The sequence below is a fragment of the Chrysemys picta genome, chromosome 12 (assembly GCF_011386835.1).
Source record: "Chrysemys picta bellii isolate R12L10 chromosome 12, ASM1138683v2, whole genome shotgun sequence".
Taxonomy (NCBI): domain Eukaryota; kingdom Metazoa; phylum Chordata; order Testudines; family Emydidae; genus Chrysemys; species Chrysemys picta.
This window is the reverse complement of record NC_088802.1, coordinates 2,145,214-2,161,830: the sequence shown is the minus strand read 5'-3', so window position 1 is coordinate 2,161,830 and position 16,617 is coordinate 2,145,214. Positions and strand designations below refer to the sequence as shown.

The window sequence follows — 16,617 nt, the reverse complement described above, 5'->3', positions numbered from 1 at the left end:
GGGGAACAGGAAGCCTTGGAATACGAGTGGTTTAAAGATTCTGTGTTAAGGTGGTTCAAGGTTACTCCTGATTCTTACAGAGCTAAATTTAGGAAATGTAGCATGTCTAATGCTAGTACTTTTGTGGAATGTGCCCATAAGCTGATGGGTTTTGTTAAAACGTGGGTTATGGGAGTAAAGACACATGGGAGTTTTGAAAAACTGCTGAATTGAATAACTTTGGAACAGTTTTTAGACATTGTTCCCGACCATGTTAAAGCTGCTGTGTGTGAGAGAGACCCTGAGTAAGTCCTAAGGGCGGCAGAAATTGTGGATGCCCATACCTGAAACAGGGCTCGGGATGGTGGAAATCCCATGGGGGAACTAATCACCATTCGCCCCCGTTCAAGAGGAGGGAAGGATTTAAAAGTAAACCTGGCTCTGACTCTTATAAAGGAGCTCATGGGGGCCCAGAGCAGAAAAACTCCTACTCCAAGGGGAAACAAGTGGTCTGTCATTTGTGTGGTCCACCTGGGCACATCAAACCAGAGTGTCCAACTGTAAAAAATAAAACCCCAAACCCAGTAAATGCTAATCCTGTTGTTATAAACTCACGGCAAGCCGCACACAGCCCAGTGCTGGTGCCCTGTGTGCAAATGCTGTTTCTGTGGTCTCTGAAGAATTTAACCTTAAAACTCATATTAAAGCTAAATATGGGGAAAATAAGACAGAGTTTATTAGCAGTGCAGAAGTGAATGGAGTGAGGGGTATGGCATGGAGAGACACCGCACCCAGAGCAGCAACAGGCTGAGTGCTGCCGGCATCCCAGACTGGCAACGGACTGAGCCACTCAGCCCCCCCGCCGGTCCCGCTCAGCCCCCCCGCCGGTCCCGCTCAGCCCGCCACCGGCCCACTCAGCCTGCTGCTGGCTGAGTGGATGGAATCCCAGACCGGCAGTGGGTTGAGTAGGACCAGTAGCTGGACCCCAGACCAGCAGTGGGCTGAGCGGGGCTGGTGGCTGGACCCCAGACCGGCAGTGGGCTGAGCGGGGCTGGTGGCTGGAACCCCAGACAAGGATCCCAGGCAAGGATCACACTAAATTGATAAGATCTGCATTTTAATTTGATTTTAAATGAAGCTTCTTAAATATTTTAAAAACCTTATTTACTTTAAATACAAACAATAGTCTATTTATATAATATAGACATAGAGAGAGACCTTCTACAAACGTTAAAATGTATTACTGGCATGGGAAACCTTTTAAATGACAGTGAACTTGGCACACCACTTCTGAAAGGTTGCCGACCCCTGGTACAGAGTGACCATCTGTTGTACTAAGATTCTCTTGCTTTTTTCCCCAGTGAGTCAGGATAGCTTTTGCCAGCCCAGAGGTTGGGCAGCCAATGTCTTACGTTTTCACAATGTTTTGTCCAACTTTCATAAAGTAAATACATGGTTAATACGAGTTAAAAAGGCCAGGGACACTTCCTTGTGAAGAGTCTGTGTAGCAGATCATGCTAGAGCTGTGAAAATGTCAGGTTTTGATGGAACGTTAGAGGCAGTGATTTAGCCTGTATTTCTGGCAGTGCCCAAAATGTGCTGCTATTGCTAATGTCTTTCCAAACAAAAATGAGGCACAATAGGACTTCGGTAACATTTCTGTGCTGCCTTCATCTAGAGGAGATGATTCTGTGCTGACTTCATTTTGGTCACTTTGTGCTTTACCTAGGAGTAAAACTAGGGTTATATTTCCCCACTGCTCGGAAACCCAGCGTATTAAACTGGATAATGCCATTGATCTATTTACAGTAGAAGGTTGATAGAGAGTTGTAACTAACATTAAGACTGATGCCCACTATACATTTAAAACTAAAAAGTGGCTTTGTAAAAATGACCTGGGTTTCCAACTCTATTGTGTCTCAGTCAGGGCGGAGCGCCTTGGGAGGTGTCTTCACACTAGCTCAAGGTCACAGCGCAAGAACCTAGAGAGCCTCCTGAAGCACGGTGATAGTTTTGATTTAAATGGACTTGAACTGGACGAAGAATTGAGGACACTGTCACCAATGTTGCCACATGCAAAATCGGTGATGGACATTGTACAGTTTATTCATACCAGCAAACTTGTTGACATATATCCTAATGTGTACATTGCCACTCGTATTCTACCGACAATTCCTGTAACAGTCGCATCAGGAGAACGGAGTTTCTCAGAACTAAAGCTCATTAAAAACTCTCTCTGTTCTACAATGAGTCAGGAATGCTTGACTGGTCTTGCTATTCCCGCAATCGAACAAGACATCACTTTGTCTTTGTCATACAATGACATTATTACTGCTTTTGCAGCCAAAAAAAGCCAGAACGATTGCTTTTAATTAAAAACAAATCCTTGTTTCAATACCTCTTCATCTAAATTTCCAATAAAATGTTGACAAATTAAAAGAATTATATTATTTGCATCATTCTGTCAAATCAGAATTTTTTCTATAGCGCTACTTCTTTAGTGCTAGTCCATCAGCATCACAGCGTGCTTAATTAAGTGAAACTGGGTTTAATAACATGCATGTGGCAAGTTTTCCAATACTGTAAGCTTATGTTTGTGTTGTTAAGAGCAAGTCAGGCACAGGGGCACCAGTTTAATAATCCCGCCTAGGGCACCATAAATCCTAAGGACGGCCCTGGAAGCAGGTGCTTGGGGCGGCCAATACAAAGGGGCGGCACTCCATCCGCTACTGGGGCGGCCCACCTGGGTCTTCGGCGGCAGGTCCCTCAGTCCCTCTCTTCCTCTTTGAGCTGCCGCCGAAGTGCCGCCGAAGAGGAAGAGAGGGAGCGAAGGACCCGCAGCCAAACTGCCGACGAAGAATGGAGCGGCTCGATTGAGCTGCCGCTGATGGTTTGGGGTTTTTTTTTTGCCACTTGGAGCAGCAGAAAACCTGGAGCCGGCCCTGATCTCCTCCAGCCTGTGTACTGCTGCTCCCAGCACAGCCCCTAGCGCTGCCCTGGGGCAATGGGACCAACCCTAACTGCCAGGGGACAGCGCCCCCCGCTCAGGGCGATTCACCCACAGACAAACCAGGCTCGCACCTAGACCTTGAATTCATGGCCCCAAAATTACAGGCCAGTGTCCTCCTCTTCACCCCACCCAGGGGCTCCGCCTGCCCACAGCTGCCCCCTCTGACCTGTGGGGCTGGGCCTGGCACCCCCCCCAGGGGCTGCACCGGAGTGACGGGGGGATATGGGGGGAAGGGGGAAGAGACAGAACAGAAGGGAGGGCAGAGCCCCCCCAACTGCCCCCTCATCCCTGTGTCCCAATGGCCCTTCCCCCTCCATCCCAATGGCCAATCCCCCTCCCTATAGCCCCTTCCTCTCCCAATGGCCCCTCCCCCTCCCTGCCCTTGCCTCTCCCATTAGCCCCCTTCCATCCCCATAGTCCCTCCCCCTCCCTTCCCCTCCATCCCTAAGGCCCCTCCCCACCCCTGCCTGCCCGTCCCTCTCCCATTAGTCCCTCCCCTATTGCATAGCTCCTCCCTGCCCCTCCCCGCTAATGGCCCCTCCCCGTCCCTCATTAGCCCCTCCCATCTCCCCAATAGCCCCTCCCCCTCCCTGCCCGCTTTCCTATTAGCCACACTCCTGCTCCCTGCCCCTCCCTCCCGCTCCTTAGCCCCGCCCACTCCGTGGCCCCGCCTCCTTATCCTCCTCCCTGGCCCATGCCGCTCCAAGGCTCCTCTCTTTCCCTCCCTCGGGCGGGACAGCCAATCAGAAGGCGACTTCGTGTTTAAGCGTCACTAGTTGCCGGGCAGAGTCTGCCGGCACGAGGGAGAGACTCGCGGAGATAAAAAAAGGGCGGGAAACGGGCGGGGAAGCGCCGCGAGGCGCCAGCGGCTGCTGAGAACGCGAGCGGGGAAGGGCCAACTGTCACCTGCGAGGGGGCGGGACCAACTGTCACCTGGAGTCCTGGCTCCCAGCCTCCCCCTGCTCTAACCACTAGACCCCACACCCTCCCAGAGCCAGGGAGAGAACCCAGGAGTCCTGGCTCCCAGCCCCCCTGCTCTAACCTACCAGCCCCCCACTCCCCTCCCAGAGCCGGGGAGAGAACCCAGGAGTCCTGGCTCCCAGCCTCCCCCTGCTCCAACCCACCAGCCCCCACTCACCTCCCAGAGCCGGGGAGAGAACCCAGGAGTCCTGGCTCCCAGCCCCCCCTGCTCTAACCCCTAGACCCCACTCACCTCCCAGAGCCAGGGAGAGAACCCAGGAGTCCTGGCTCCCAGCCTCCCCCTGCTCTAACCCCTAGACCCCACACCCTCCCAGAGCCGGGGAGAGAACCCAGGAGTCCTGGCTCCCAGCCCCCCTGCTCTAACCTACCAGCCCCCCACTCCCCTCCCAGAGCCGGGGAGAGAACCCAGGAGTCCTGGCTCCCAGCCTCCCCCTGCTCCAACCCACCAGCCCCCACTCACCTCCCAGAGCCGGGGAGAGAACCCAGGAGTCCTGGCTCCCAGCCCCCCCTGCTCTAACCCCTAGACCCCACACCCTCCCAGAGCCGGGGAGAGAACCCAGGAGTCCTGGCTCCCAGCCTCCCCCTGCTCTAACCCCCCAGCCCCCACTCCCCTCCCAGAGCTGGGGAGAGAACCCAGGAGTCCTGGCTCCCAGCCTCCCCCTGCTCTAACCCCTAGACCCCACACCCTCCCAGAGCCGGGGAGAGAACCCAGGAGTCCTGGCTCCCAGCCTCCCCCTGCTCTAACCCCTAGACCCCACACCCTCCCAGAGCCGGGGAGAGAACCCAGGAGTCCTGGCTCCCAGCCTGCCCCTGCTCTAACCCCTAGACCCCACACCTTCCCAAAGCCAGGGAGAGAACCCAGGAGTCCTGGCTCCCAGCCTCCCCCTGCTCTAACCCCTAGACCCCACACCTTCCCAAAGCCGGGGAGAGAACCCAGGAGTCCTGGCTCCCAGCCTCCCCCTGCTCTAACCCCTAGACCCCACACCCTCCCAGAGCCGGGGAGAGAACCCAGGAGTCCTGGCTCCCAGCCTCCCCCTGCTCTAACCCGTAGACCCCACACCCTCCCAGAGCCGGGGAGAGAACCCAGGAGTCCTGGCTCCCAGCCTCCCCCTGCTCTAACTCCTAGACCCCACACCCTCCCAGAGCCGGAGAGGGAACCCAGGAGTCCTGGCTCCCAGCCTCCCCTGCTCTAACCCCTAGACCCCACACCCTCCCAGAGCCGGGGAGAGAACCCAGGAGTCCTGGCTCCCAGCCCCTCACCCCCCCCCCCCGCTCAAACCTTCTCAGCCCCGCTCTTCCCCTAGCTGTGGGACAGAGAACCCAGGAGTCCAGGTTCCTGTGCCATTGCTCAGTTCGGGTCTGGGCAGAGCCTGGCATAACAAGGGCGCTGATCTGTGCTGCACCTGGCACCACAGGGGCCCCGATATTTTGCAGGGGATCTGTGTAGCGCCCGGGGGCCCCTCCCTTTGCTACGGCTGCAGTTTCTGTGGCTCGGGGCTCTGTCTGCACTTGAGCTCCTGGCGAGAAACAGGAAATTCAGCACCGTTCACGGCCACAGCTTTTGCAAAGGCAGCAGCAGATGGGGTGGGGGGTGATTTACAATCATGACAGACGTGTCGGAGTCGGGGCCGTGTGCGACGCACAAACAACTGACCACGGTTTCCGTCCCACGAGCCGGAGGCGATCTCCAGGCACTCAGCTTGCAGAGCCAAAAAATACTTCTAGCCCTCACGAGAGCAAAGAAATTTCTCCAAACCAGGGCGGGTGGGACCCATGCCTGAGTCTGCAGAGAGCCTAAGCTGGTCACTCTGAGAGGGGGGAGCTTCCCCGACTGTGATCCAGGCAGTGATGGGGGTGGGCTGGCTCTGGGGGGCTATAACCTGCTAGAGTTAGGGAGAGAACCCAGGAGTCCGAGGTACCACTCTCCTCTGCTCTAACCACTAGATCCCACTCCCCTCCCTGTGTACGTGCAGCACGAAGCACATGGGTGTCACCCTCCAGCAAGGTGTTATTGGCAGCAAAAAGGGCCAATTCAGTTTAGATTTTCTTGGCTTCCTTCTGAAAATGTAACTCTCACCAGCTCGAGCTACGACCCTAAGACCTGGGAAAGTCTCAATACCCTAGTGTGGGCACCCTCATTGTGCCCCCCTCCAAGCACCGTGCCCAGGGCTGGCAGGGGACTCAAAGGTGGGCCACGTAGAGAAGGAACTGGGCAACACAGCCACTAACACACGCCAAAGGCACTGGATTCTCCGGCTCTGATACATGGCTGATCCATGGAAGAGTGGAGAAGGGTTGGGGCATCCCTTGGGCTCCTTCCACTGCACCCCACATCTCTGCCTGTGCCCTATAGTCTTTACCCACCGCTGCCTGGTCTCCAAATCTCCCCATGATGCCACCTTAAGTCTAGGAACCCCTTCTGGTTTAAGCAGATCTGAGATAACAAGGATTGGGACCCAAGGATCTTTTATACAATTTCAAGCCTTCTTTGACAAGTTGGAGTCCATAGGTAATTTTTATTTAGTTCCTTCTTTTTCTCTCTCTTCCCCTTCTTCCTGCATTCATCATTTTAAAAAAATAACATTTTCATGGGGGACAAAATTCCAATTTTCAGGGGAGAAAAAATTTTCATGAAAAAAAAATTGTTTTTAGTGGGGGTGGAATGTCCCAGTTTTCAGGGATAAAATGACACATTTTCATTGGGAAAAAATGATGTTCTAAAACAAAAAATCAAATTTTCAGGAAAAAAAAATTTATGGGGAAAAATATTGATTTTTTGAAAAGCAAATTTAAAAAAATGATTGTAAGATTTTGGAACATGACAAGGGAACTGAAGAGAAGAGGGAAATGATGGAGAAAAGCAAAAGGTTTTACCCAAACACATTTTTATAAAAAAGTCTGAAAACAGACAATTTTTCTCACAAAGAAATTATTTAATTTTTAGAACAAAAAAAAAAACTTTCTTTGAGCAACTCCAGCCTGCTGGAGCTGTCACGTTGGTCACTCAGACCGATTCCACCGCCCACACGATGCTGAGGTGGGCTAGCGTTTCTCCTCGTGCTCAGTTAGGAAGAGGGACCAGACACTGCGTTAATTACCCCCACCTGGTCATGCTCCATAGGGAGGCATTGCAATCACTCCAGAGAGGACAGGGAAATAACGCACTGGGACATGATATAGTTATACTTCAGGAGGCCCCGGAGAAGGCATTTCCTGAGGGTAAGACCATGCCCTAGTAGATTATTCCCTGCCGTAGAGAGGGCTAGTTGGGTTTTGTTCAGATTCACATAGACCTTCACACCGATAGTTTTCTTCTGCTGTCCCTCAAACCCTGTGAGGGTCTCCTCCTGTGGGGAATTCCCTCGTGGCTGCGTGGCTCTGAGTGTGAGGGACTAATGTAGTGCTGGGTGCGGAGGGACTCAGCGTCGCTGGGCGTGGTTGGACGTGTGTTCCCTGCGTCCTGGGGTCTGGGTTTTAATCTCTGCGTAGTGCAGGCTCTCGCTCTCCACGGCCTCCCGGCTGCCCTGGCCCTGTGTTGGACAGACACATAGTGAGGACGCCGTCACCCCAGATCCGGTCTCTTAATTCTGGCCATTTTAGGCAGCTCCCAGGGAGCAAATCCCACAGTGTTACCCCAGATTGGAGGGGTTGGGAGCCAGGACTCCTGGGTTCTATCCCAGCTCTGGGACGGGAGCGGGGGCTGGTGGATTAGAGCAGGGGGGCTGGAAGCCAGGACTCCTGGGTTCTCTCCCCTCACTGTATTGTACCAGTCCTTATTGGCATCTGGAGACCAGACCCAAGTACTGGCTGGAACCGAGCCCAGCCTGCATTGTCTCACCTTCGGCTGCCGTCGGCGGGGCTGCGAGTGGGGCGGCGCTGCGGAAGAAGGGAGAAGAAAGGAACGTTAAAACAGAGGAGTGTGAGAGAGAGTCTGGGGTGAAGAGGGAAGCTGCAGAGATTTAGGGATGGGGGAAGAAGGAGGGAGAAGGAAGGATGGGGGGGATAGATATATGGACAGACAGCCCAGCATGGACCACAGCGGACAGACGGCCACTCGGGTGTGTTCAGTAACAGAGGCCCTGGCCCATGGGTCCCAGGAGGTCAGCGGGGGGAAGGCTCCGGTTCGGTACCTTGGCGTCTCTTCAGGAGGAGGGTGGCCGCCAGGCCAATGATGAGAAGGAGCCCCAGGGCGATGGCAACCTGGTACAGGAGCTCCCAGGCACAGCACCCCGCGAGGGCTGATACTTTATCTGGGCGATGGAGAGGAGTGTTAGGGGATTCTTAGCCCCTTGAGCCAGCCAGTCCCCTGCCCTGGGGCTGGAGAGGGGGAAGGCCCCGTGCCCCCATTCCCCACCTCACCTGTGTCACTCTGGTTTCTCCCCGTCACCCGCAGCTTGGTGCCTGCTCCCGTCCCACTCTCTCCCTGGTAGAACTCGATCTGACACTGATAGAGACCAGAGTCCCGCTGCTCCAGCTCCGACAGGGTCAGCGTGGCCTCCCCTTTCTGGAGCAGATCCAGGTGGGACACATTGAGTCGTCCACTGTAGAAGGGATGGGCAGAATCCAGCACGACTCCAGGCGCTCTTGTCCAGGTCGCTTTGACCCTGCTGCCCTGTCTGTTCTCGAAGGAGCAGTTGAGTGTCATGGTCTCGCCAGGGGATGCTCGGAGGACAGCGGGGCTCTGAAGGACTGTGAGACCTTCGTGAACCAGGGCAATAAACATTATAGCAGCGAAGGAAAACTACGACGAGTGGTATCGAGACACGCCCCAGCCGCCCGAACCTTAGCAGCACAGAGATAAGAAGCTAAGGGGAAAGAATTGTGTGTTCCTGTCCACCTTGCTACTGCTCACAACACTGTCGATAACACACTGCACAGGACTTTCACTTCCCCCTCCAACAGATACCCCACATCAGCACTGCTATGTGCACGGCAGATGCTCACAGAGACGTTAGACGTAAAATCACTCAGGACAGTTACGTCCAAAGCAGACTGCGAGGAATTACAAAGCAATCTCACTAACCTGGGTGACTGGGCAACAAAATGGCCGATGAAACTCACTGTTGGTAAATGCAAAGTCATGAACATTGGAAAACAGAATCCCAACTAGACACACAAAATGGTGGGGTCTAAATTAGCTGCTACCACTCAAGAGAGACCTTGGAGTTGTTGTGGATAGTTCTCTGCAAACATCCACTCAATGTGCAGCGACAGTGAAAAAAGTCACCAGACTGTTAGCGTCCATTAGGAAAGGGAGAGATAATAAGACACAAAATATCCTATTGCCTCTATATAAATCCAGGGTACGCCCACACCTTGAATGCTGCGTGCAGTTTTGGTCCCCTCAAATCAAAAACAGATACATTAGAATTGCAAAAGGTACAGAGAAGGGCAACAAATACGATTAGGGGTATGGAACGGCTTCCCCCTTACAAGGACCAGGAAACCCCCTTACAAATTAAAGTGGCAGTTTGTCATTTTAACCGTTTTAAATACACCACAGACACGTGCCTCCACTTTATACAATTTGTGCTTCAAACTAGAGGGGGTCAGAATTTTTCCTGATGGAACATATTTCTCTTGGGAAAAGCCGACTCATTGAAGGGATGACAATTATTTTAAAAATGCGGGAGAGAAAGCGTTTTGATAGGGTCAAAAGGGAATGATTTGATTTTGCATTTCCAGACTTATTTAATTTTATATTATTAAGAAGCGTCAGTATTGAAATGAAATATTTGTTTTATGGAAACAGAATACTTTTCACTGACCTGATATGACACATCCACCTCTATCTATGCATCCATACATCCTCCACCCCTAGATCTATATAGATAGATGGATGGATGGATGGATGGATGGATGGATGGATAGATGGATGGATATTATTTTTGGGATGGGATGGATGGGTACATAGATAAAAAGATAGATGAGATGGATGTAGGGGTAGGGATGAATGGGTAGACAGAGATGGATCTAGGGATAGGGTATAAAGACAGATAGGGCTGAATATAGTGGAGAGGGGTAGGAGAACAGGACAGACAGAGATGGATCTAGGCGTGGGGCAGATGGACAGAAGGACAGACAGAGATGGATCTAGGGGTGGGGCAGATGGACAGAAGGACAGACAGAGATGGATCTAGGGGTGGGGCAGATGGACAGAAGGACAGACAGAGCTGGATCTAGGGGTGGGGCAGATGGACAGAAAAACAGACAGAGATGGATCTAGGGGTGGGGCAGATGGACAGAAGGACAGAGAGAGATGGATCTAGGGGTGGGGCAGATGGACAGAAGGACAGACAGAGATGGATCTAGGGGTGGGGCAGATGGACAGAAGGACAGAGAGAGCTGGATCTAGGCTTGGGGCAGATGGACAGATGGACAGAGAGAGATGGATCTAAGGGTGGGGCAGATGGACAGAAGGACAGAGATGGATCTAGGCATGGGGCAGATGGACAGAAGGACAGAGAGAGCTGGATCTAGGGGTGGGGCAGATGGACAGAAGGACAGACAGAGATGGATCTAGGGGTGGGGCAGATGGACAGAAGGACAGACAGAGATGGATCTAGGTTTGGGGCAGATGGACAGATGGACAGACAGAGATGGTTTTAGGGGTGGGATAGATGGATGGAAGGACAGATAGAGATGGATCTAGGCATGGGGCAGATGGACAGAAGGACAGACAGAGATGGATCTAGGGGTGGGGCAGATGGACAGAAGGACAGACAGAGATGGATCTAGGTTTGGGGCAGATGGACAGATGGACAGACAGAGATGGTTTTAGGGGTGGGATAGATGGATGGAAGGACAGATAGAGATGGATCTAGGCATGGGGCAGATGGACAGAAGGACAGACAGAGATGGATCTAGGCATGGGGCAGATGGACAGAAGGACAGACAGAGATGGATCTAGGTGTGGGGCAGATGGACAGATGGACAGACAGAGATGGTTTTAGGGGTGGGATAGATGGATGGAAGGATAGATAGAGATGGATCTAGGCATGGGGCAGATGGACAGAAAGACAGACATAGATGGATCTAGGCATGGGGCAGATGGACAGAAGGACAGACAGAGGTGGATCTAGGGATGGGGCAGGTGGACAGATTAAATTAGCCAGGATTTGCCGACATACCTGCTCCCCAGGTCGGGATGAAGATGAGGATGCAGAGGACGGTGCTCAGGGCTGGCAGCTGCTCCATGGTCCCTGCTCTCTGACCAGCTCCGCAGCCCAGCTCAGCTCAGCCTCAGCATCCTCCGGAAATGTCACCTCTGGGGGGGCCGGTGGAAAGTTTTGTGGCCTGCGCGTCTGAGATGGCTGCAGCAAGAGGCCGGGGATAAGGGCCGGATGGGGGTGTGTGTTTGTGCATTCCTCTGGCCCCTGCTGGGAGGAGAGTGGGGTCTAGTGGTTAGAGCAAGGGGGGCTGGGAGCCAGGACTCCTGGGTTCAGTCCTCAGTCCATTGTCTCATCTTGGGTCATGCTCCTTACCCGCTCTGTGATATTTTTTCATGAGGTATAACATTAGTTTACATAAAGGAATTTTTGCTTAATATATTTTATTTTCACATACTGAGGTATATTCATTTTTTGCAACACAGATCTCCTGCCATCGGCCTATTCCTTCTAAAAAACCAAACATGCTCCAGACAGTTTTTATCTGCTTTATTCAGAAATGTTTTCTTTAGAATTTTGTTTTCTCTTACGGCTGACTCCGTTACAGCATTTAATTTTCATTTGTAAATGGAAAAATATTGTCCCACAAGGAATGAATCTTGAGAAATACTTTTCTTTAATGTTATAGTCAGACCCAAGACATACAGGACAGATCCATAGCTGGTGTGAACAGGTGTTTCTGAGTTTATTCCAGTGGAGCTATGGCTGATGGACCCCAGCTGGGATCACACCAGCATCCCTGCAGGGTGCACATTCCCCTCCCCAGACCCACCCACACCCAGGAGCCCGACGCCCAGAGCCACAGGCCATTTCCTGTACCAAGGAGAACTATAACGGCAGCGGCCACTAGGGGGCGACAAAGTTCCCACACTCCCTTTGCTGCTGCATGGCCCCTTCGCTCGGTTCCCGGGGCCGATCGACCCACAGACAGAAGCAGAAGAGAGCGGAGAAGCCCCAGCCCCACAGGACCCCCGGCAGGTGGTTCAGAGTCCAGCGATGTCTGACGGCTTCTGAACCTGGAGCTGGGAAACTCCTGCCAGTGATAGGCCCCCTGAGCGGCTAAATCAGCGTCACCTGCCCTGGTGCTGGGGGTGGCTTGGAGCCAGCACCCACCACGGGGACGCCTGGGAAACAGAACGAGAGCGTCACTGAACAAACTGGGGGGAAATGCTACGGGGATGGAGCCCTACAAATACCAGCGAGAGACTGATTCCACCAGGGATGAAATGCAGCCACCTCTGGGATAGAACGTGGGGGCTGCTTATACAGGGTCCCCTCACCCAGCGCTGAGACACGGCCCCTCTGGGGTGGGGCACAGGGGCTGTTTATACAGGGACTCCTCACCCAGTGCTCAGACATGGCCCCTGTGGGGTGGGATGGAGGGGCTGTTTATACAGGGACCCCTTGCCTGGTGCTGAGATGCAGCTGGCTCTGGGGTGGGGCAGGGGCTGGTTACATGGGGATCCCTCACACGGTGCTGAGATGCAGCTGGCTCTGGGATAGGGCAGTGGCTGGTTACCAGCCCACACAGCGATGCCATGTAACCGTTTGGGACAGGAAGTGAAGGTGGAACCCGCGCGGACCCGGTACCGTTCCAAGGCCGCAGGCTGAGGATGATTCCCAGGGAGAAGAGAACGACGAGCGACAGGGAGATGACGGCTCGGTAAAAGAGGGGCCCCGAGTCCCGACAGAGCTCACGCCCCCCTGGAGCTCCTAGACAATAGAAATGAGGGGTTAGGCGATTCCTGGACCAACACCCCATAGAGGGGACAGGCTCCGTGACCCATTCCCACCTCCTGAGCCAGCCAGTCCCCTGCCCTGGGGCCAGAGAGGGGGAAGATCCCGTGTCCCCATTCCCCACCTCACCTGTGTCACTCTGGTTTCTCCCCGTCACCTGCAGCTCGGTGCCTGCTCCCGTCCCGCTCTCTCCCTGGTAGAACTCGATCTGACACTGATAGAGACCAGAGTCCCGCTGCTCCAGCTCCGACAGGGTCAGCGTGGCCTCCCCTTTCTGGAGCAGATCCAGGTGGGACACATTGAGTCGTCCACTATAGAAGGGATGGGCAGAATCCAGCACGACTCCAGGCGCTCTTGTCCAGGTCGCTTTGACCCTGCTGCCCTGTCTGTTCTCGAAGGAGCAGTTGAGTGTCATGGTCTCGCCGGGGGACGCTCGGAGGACAGCGGGGCTCTGGAGGACTGTGAGACCTTCGTGAACCAGGGCAATAAACATTATAACAGCAAAGGAAAACTACGACGAGTGGTATCGAGACACGCCGCAGCCGCCCGAAACCTTAGCAGCACGGAGATAAGAAGCTAAGGGGAAAGAATTGTGTGTTCCTGTCCACCTTGCTATTGCTCACAACACTGTCGATAACACACTGCACAGGACTTTCACTTCCCCTTCCAACAGATACCCCACATCAGCACTGCTATGTGCACGGCAGATGCTCACAGAGACGTTAGAGGTAAAATCACTCAGGACAGTTACGTCCAAAGCAGACTGCGAGGAATTACAAAGCGATCTCACTAACCTGGGTGACTGGGCAACAAAATGGCTGATGAAACTCACTGGTGGTAAATGCAAAGTCATGAACATTGGAAAACAGAATCCCAACTAGACACACAAAATGGTGGGGTCTAAATTAGCTGCTACCACTCAAGAGAGACCTTGGAGTTGTTGTGGATAGTTCTCTGCAAACATCCACTCAATGTGCAGCGGCAGTGAAAAAAGTCACCAGACTGTTAGCATCCATTAGGAAAGGGAAAGATAGTAAGACAGAAAATATCCTATTACCTCTATATAAATCCAGGGTACAGCCACACCTTGAATACTGCGTGCAGTTTTGGTCGCCTCAAATCAAAAAAGGATTCATTAGATTTCCAAAAGTTACAGAGAAGGGCAACAAATACCATTAGGGGTATGAAACGGCTTCCCCCTTACAGGGACCAGGAAACCGCCTTACAAATTAAAGTGGCAGCTTGTCATTTTAACCGTTTTAAATACACCACAAACACATGCCTCCACTTTATACAATTTGTGCTTCAAACTAGAGGGGGTCACAATTTTTCTTGACAGAATGTTTTTCTCTTGGGAAAAGCCGTCTCATAGAAAGGATGACAATTGGTTTAAAAGTTGGGGAGAGAAAGCGTTTTGATAGGGTCAAAAGGGAATGATTTGATTTTGCATTTCCAGACTTATTTGATTTGATATTATTAAGAGGAGTCAATATTGGAATGAAATATTTGTTTTATGGAAACAGAATACTTTTCACTGACCTGATATGACACATCCACATCTATCTATGCATTCATGCACGCATCCTCCACCCCTAGATCTATATGGATGGATGGATGGATGGATAGATGGATATTATTTTGGGGGTGGGATGCATAAATACATAGATAAAAAGATAGAAGACATGGATGTAGGGGAAGCGATGAGTGGGTAGACAGAGATAGAGCTAGGGATAGGGTATATGGACAGATAGGGCTGAATATAGTGGAGTGGAGTAGAAGGACATATGGACAGACAGAGATGTATCTATGCATGGGGAAGATGGACAGAAGGACAGACAGAGATGGATCAAGAGCTGGGGCAGATGGACGGAAGGACAGACAGAGATGGATCTATGCCTGGGGAAGATGGACAGAAGGACAGACAGAGATGGATCTAGGGGTGGGGCAGATGGACAGAAGGACAGACAGAGATGGATCTAGGGATGGAGCAGATGGACAGAAGGACAGACAGAGATGGATCTATGCATGGGGCAGATGGACAGACGGACAGACAGAGATGGATCAAGAGGTAGGACAGATGGACAGAAGGACAGACAGAGATGGATCTATGCATGGGGCAGATGGACAGAAGGACAGACAAAGATGGATCTAGGGGTGGGGTAGATGGACAGAAGGACAGACAGAGATGGATCTATGCATGGGGCATATGGACAGACGGACAGACAGAGATGGATCTAGGGGTGGGGCAGATGGACAGAAGGACAGACAGAGATGGATCTATGCATGGGGCAGATGGACAGACGGACAGACAGAGATGGATCTAGGGATGGAGCAGATGGACAGAAGGACAGACAGAGATGGATCTATGCATGGGGAAGATGGACAGACGGACAGACAGAGATGGATCTAGGCATGGGGCAGGTGGACAGATTAAATTAGCCAGGATTTGCCGACATACCTGCTCCCCAGGTGGGGATGAGGAGGATGCAGAGGATGGGGCTCAGGGCTGGCAGCTGCTCCATGGTCCCTGCTCTCTGACCAGCTCCGCAGCCCAGCTCAGCTCAGCCTCAGCATCCTCCGGAAATGTCACCTCTGGGGGGGCCGGTGGAAAGTTTTGTGGCCTGCGCGTCTGAGATGGCTGCAGCAAGAGGCCGGGGATAAGGGCCGGATGGGGGTGTGTGTTTGTGCATTCCTCTGGCCCCTGCTGGGAGGAGAGTGGGGTCTAGTGGTTAGAGCAAGGGGGGCTGGGAGCCAGGACTCCTGGGTTCAGTCCTCAGTTCATTGTCTCATCTTGGGTCATGCTCCTTACCCGCTCTGTAATATTTTTTCATGAGGTATAACATTAGTTTACATGAAGGAATTTTTGCTTAATATATTTTATTTTCACATACTGAGATATATTCATTTTTTGCAACATGGATCTCCTGCCATCGGCCTATTCCTTCTAAAAAACCAAACATGCTCCAAACCAATTTTATCTCCTTTATAGAGAATGTTTTTCTTTAGAATTTTGTTTTCTATTACGGCTGACTCCGTTACAACATTTAATTTTTATTTGTAAATGGAAAAATATTGTCCCACAAGGAATGAATCTTGAGAAATACTTTTCTTTAATGTTATAGTCAGACCCAAGACATACAGGACAGATGCACAGCTGGTGTGAATAGGTGTTTCTGAGTTTATTCCAGTGGAGCTATGGCTGATGGACCCCAGCTGGGATCACACCAGCAGCCCTGCAGGGTGCACATTCCCCTCCCCAGACCCACCCACACCCAGGAGCCCGACGCCCAGAGCCACAGGCCATTTCCTGTACAAGGAGAACTATAACGGCAGCGACCACTAGGAGGTGACAAAGCTCCCACTGCTGCTGAACGGCCCCTTCACTCAGTTCCCTGGGCCAATCGACCAATAGGCAGAAGCAGAGGAGAGCGGAGAAGCCCCGATCCGGCAGGACCCCCGGCAGGCGATTCAGAGTCCAGCGACGTCTGATGGCTTCTGACCCAAGAGCTGGGAAAATCCTGCCAGTGATAGGCCCCCTGAGCGACTAAATCAGAGATACCAGCCCCGGTGCCGGGGGCAGCTTGGAGCCAGCACCCACCACGGGATCCACGGAGACACCTGGGAAACAGAACAAGAGCGTCACTGAACAAACTGAGGGAAATGCTACAGGGATGGAGCCCTATAAATACCAGAGAGAGACTGATTCTATCAGGGATGAAACCCAGCCACCTCTGGGATAGA

At 52.6% G+C, this 16,617-nt stretch overlaps 1 protein-coding gene across 1 annotated transcript; it reads right to left on the bottom strand.

Annotated features, from left to right (window-relative positions):
- Positions 1-12,198: 12,198 nt before the first annotated feature.
- Positions 12,199-13,291, bottom strand: LOC112060656 (natural cytotoxicity triggering receptor 3-like). Its single transcript, XM_024112058.1, has 3 exons — positions 13,006-13,291; positions 12,730-12,852; positions 12,199-12,263 (listed from the first exon to the last, which is right to left on the bottom strand). Exons 1-3 carry the CDS (start codon positions 13,289-13,291, stop codon positions 12,199-12,201), a joined length of 474 nt encoding a protein of 157 aa, XP_023967826.1.
- Positions 13,292-16,617: the final 3,326 nt, after the last annotated feature.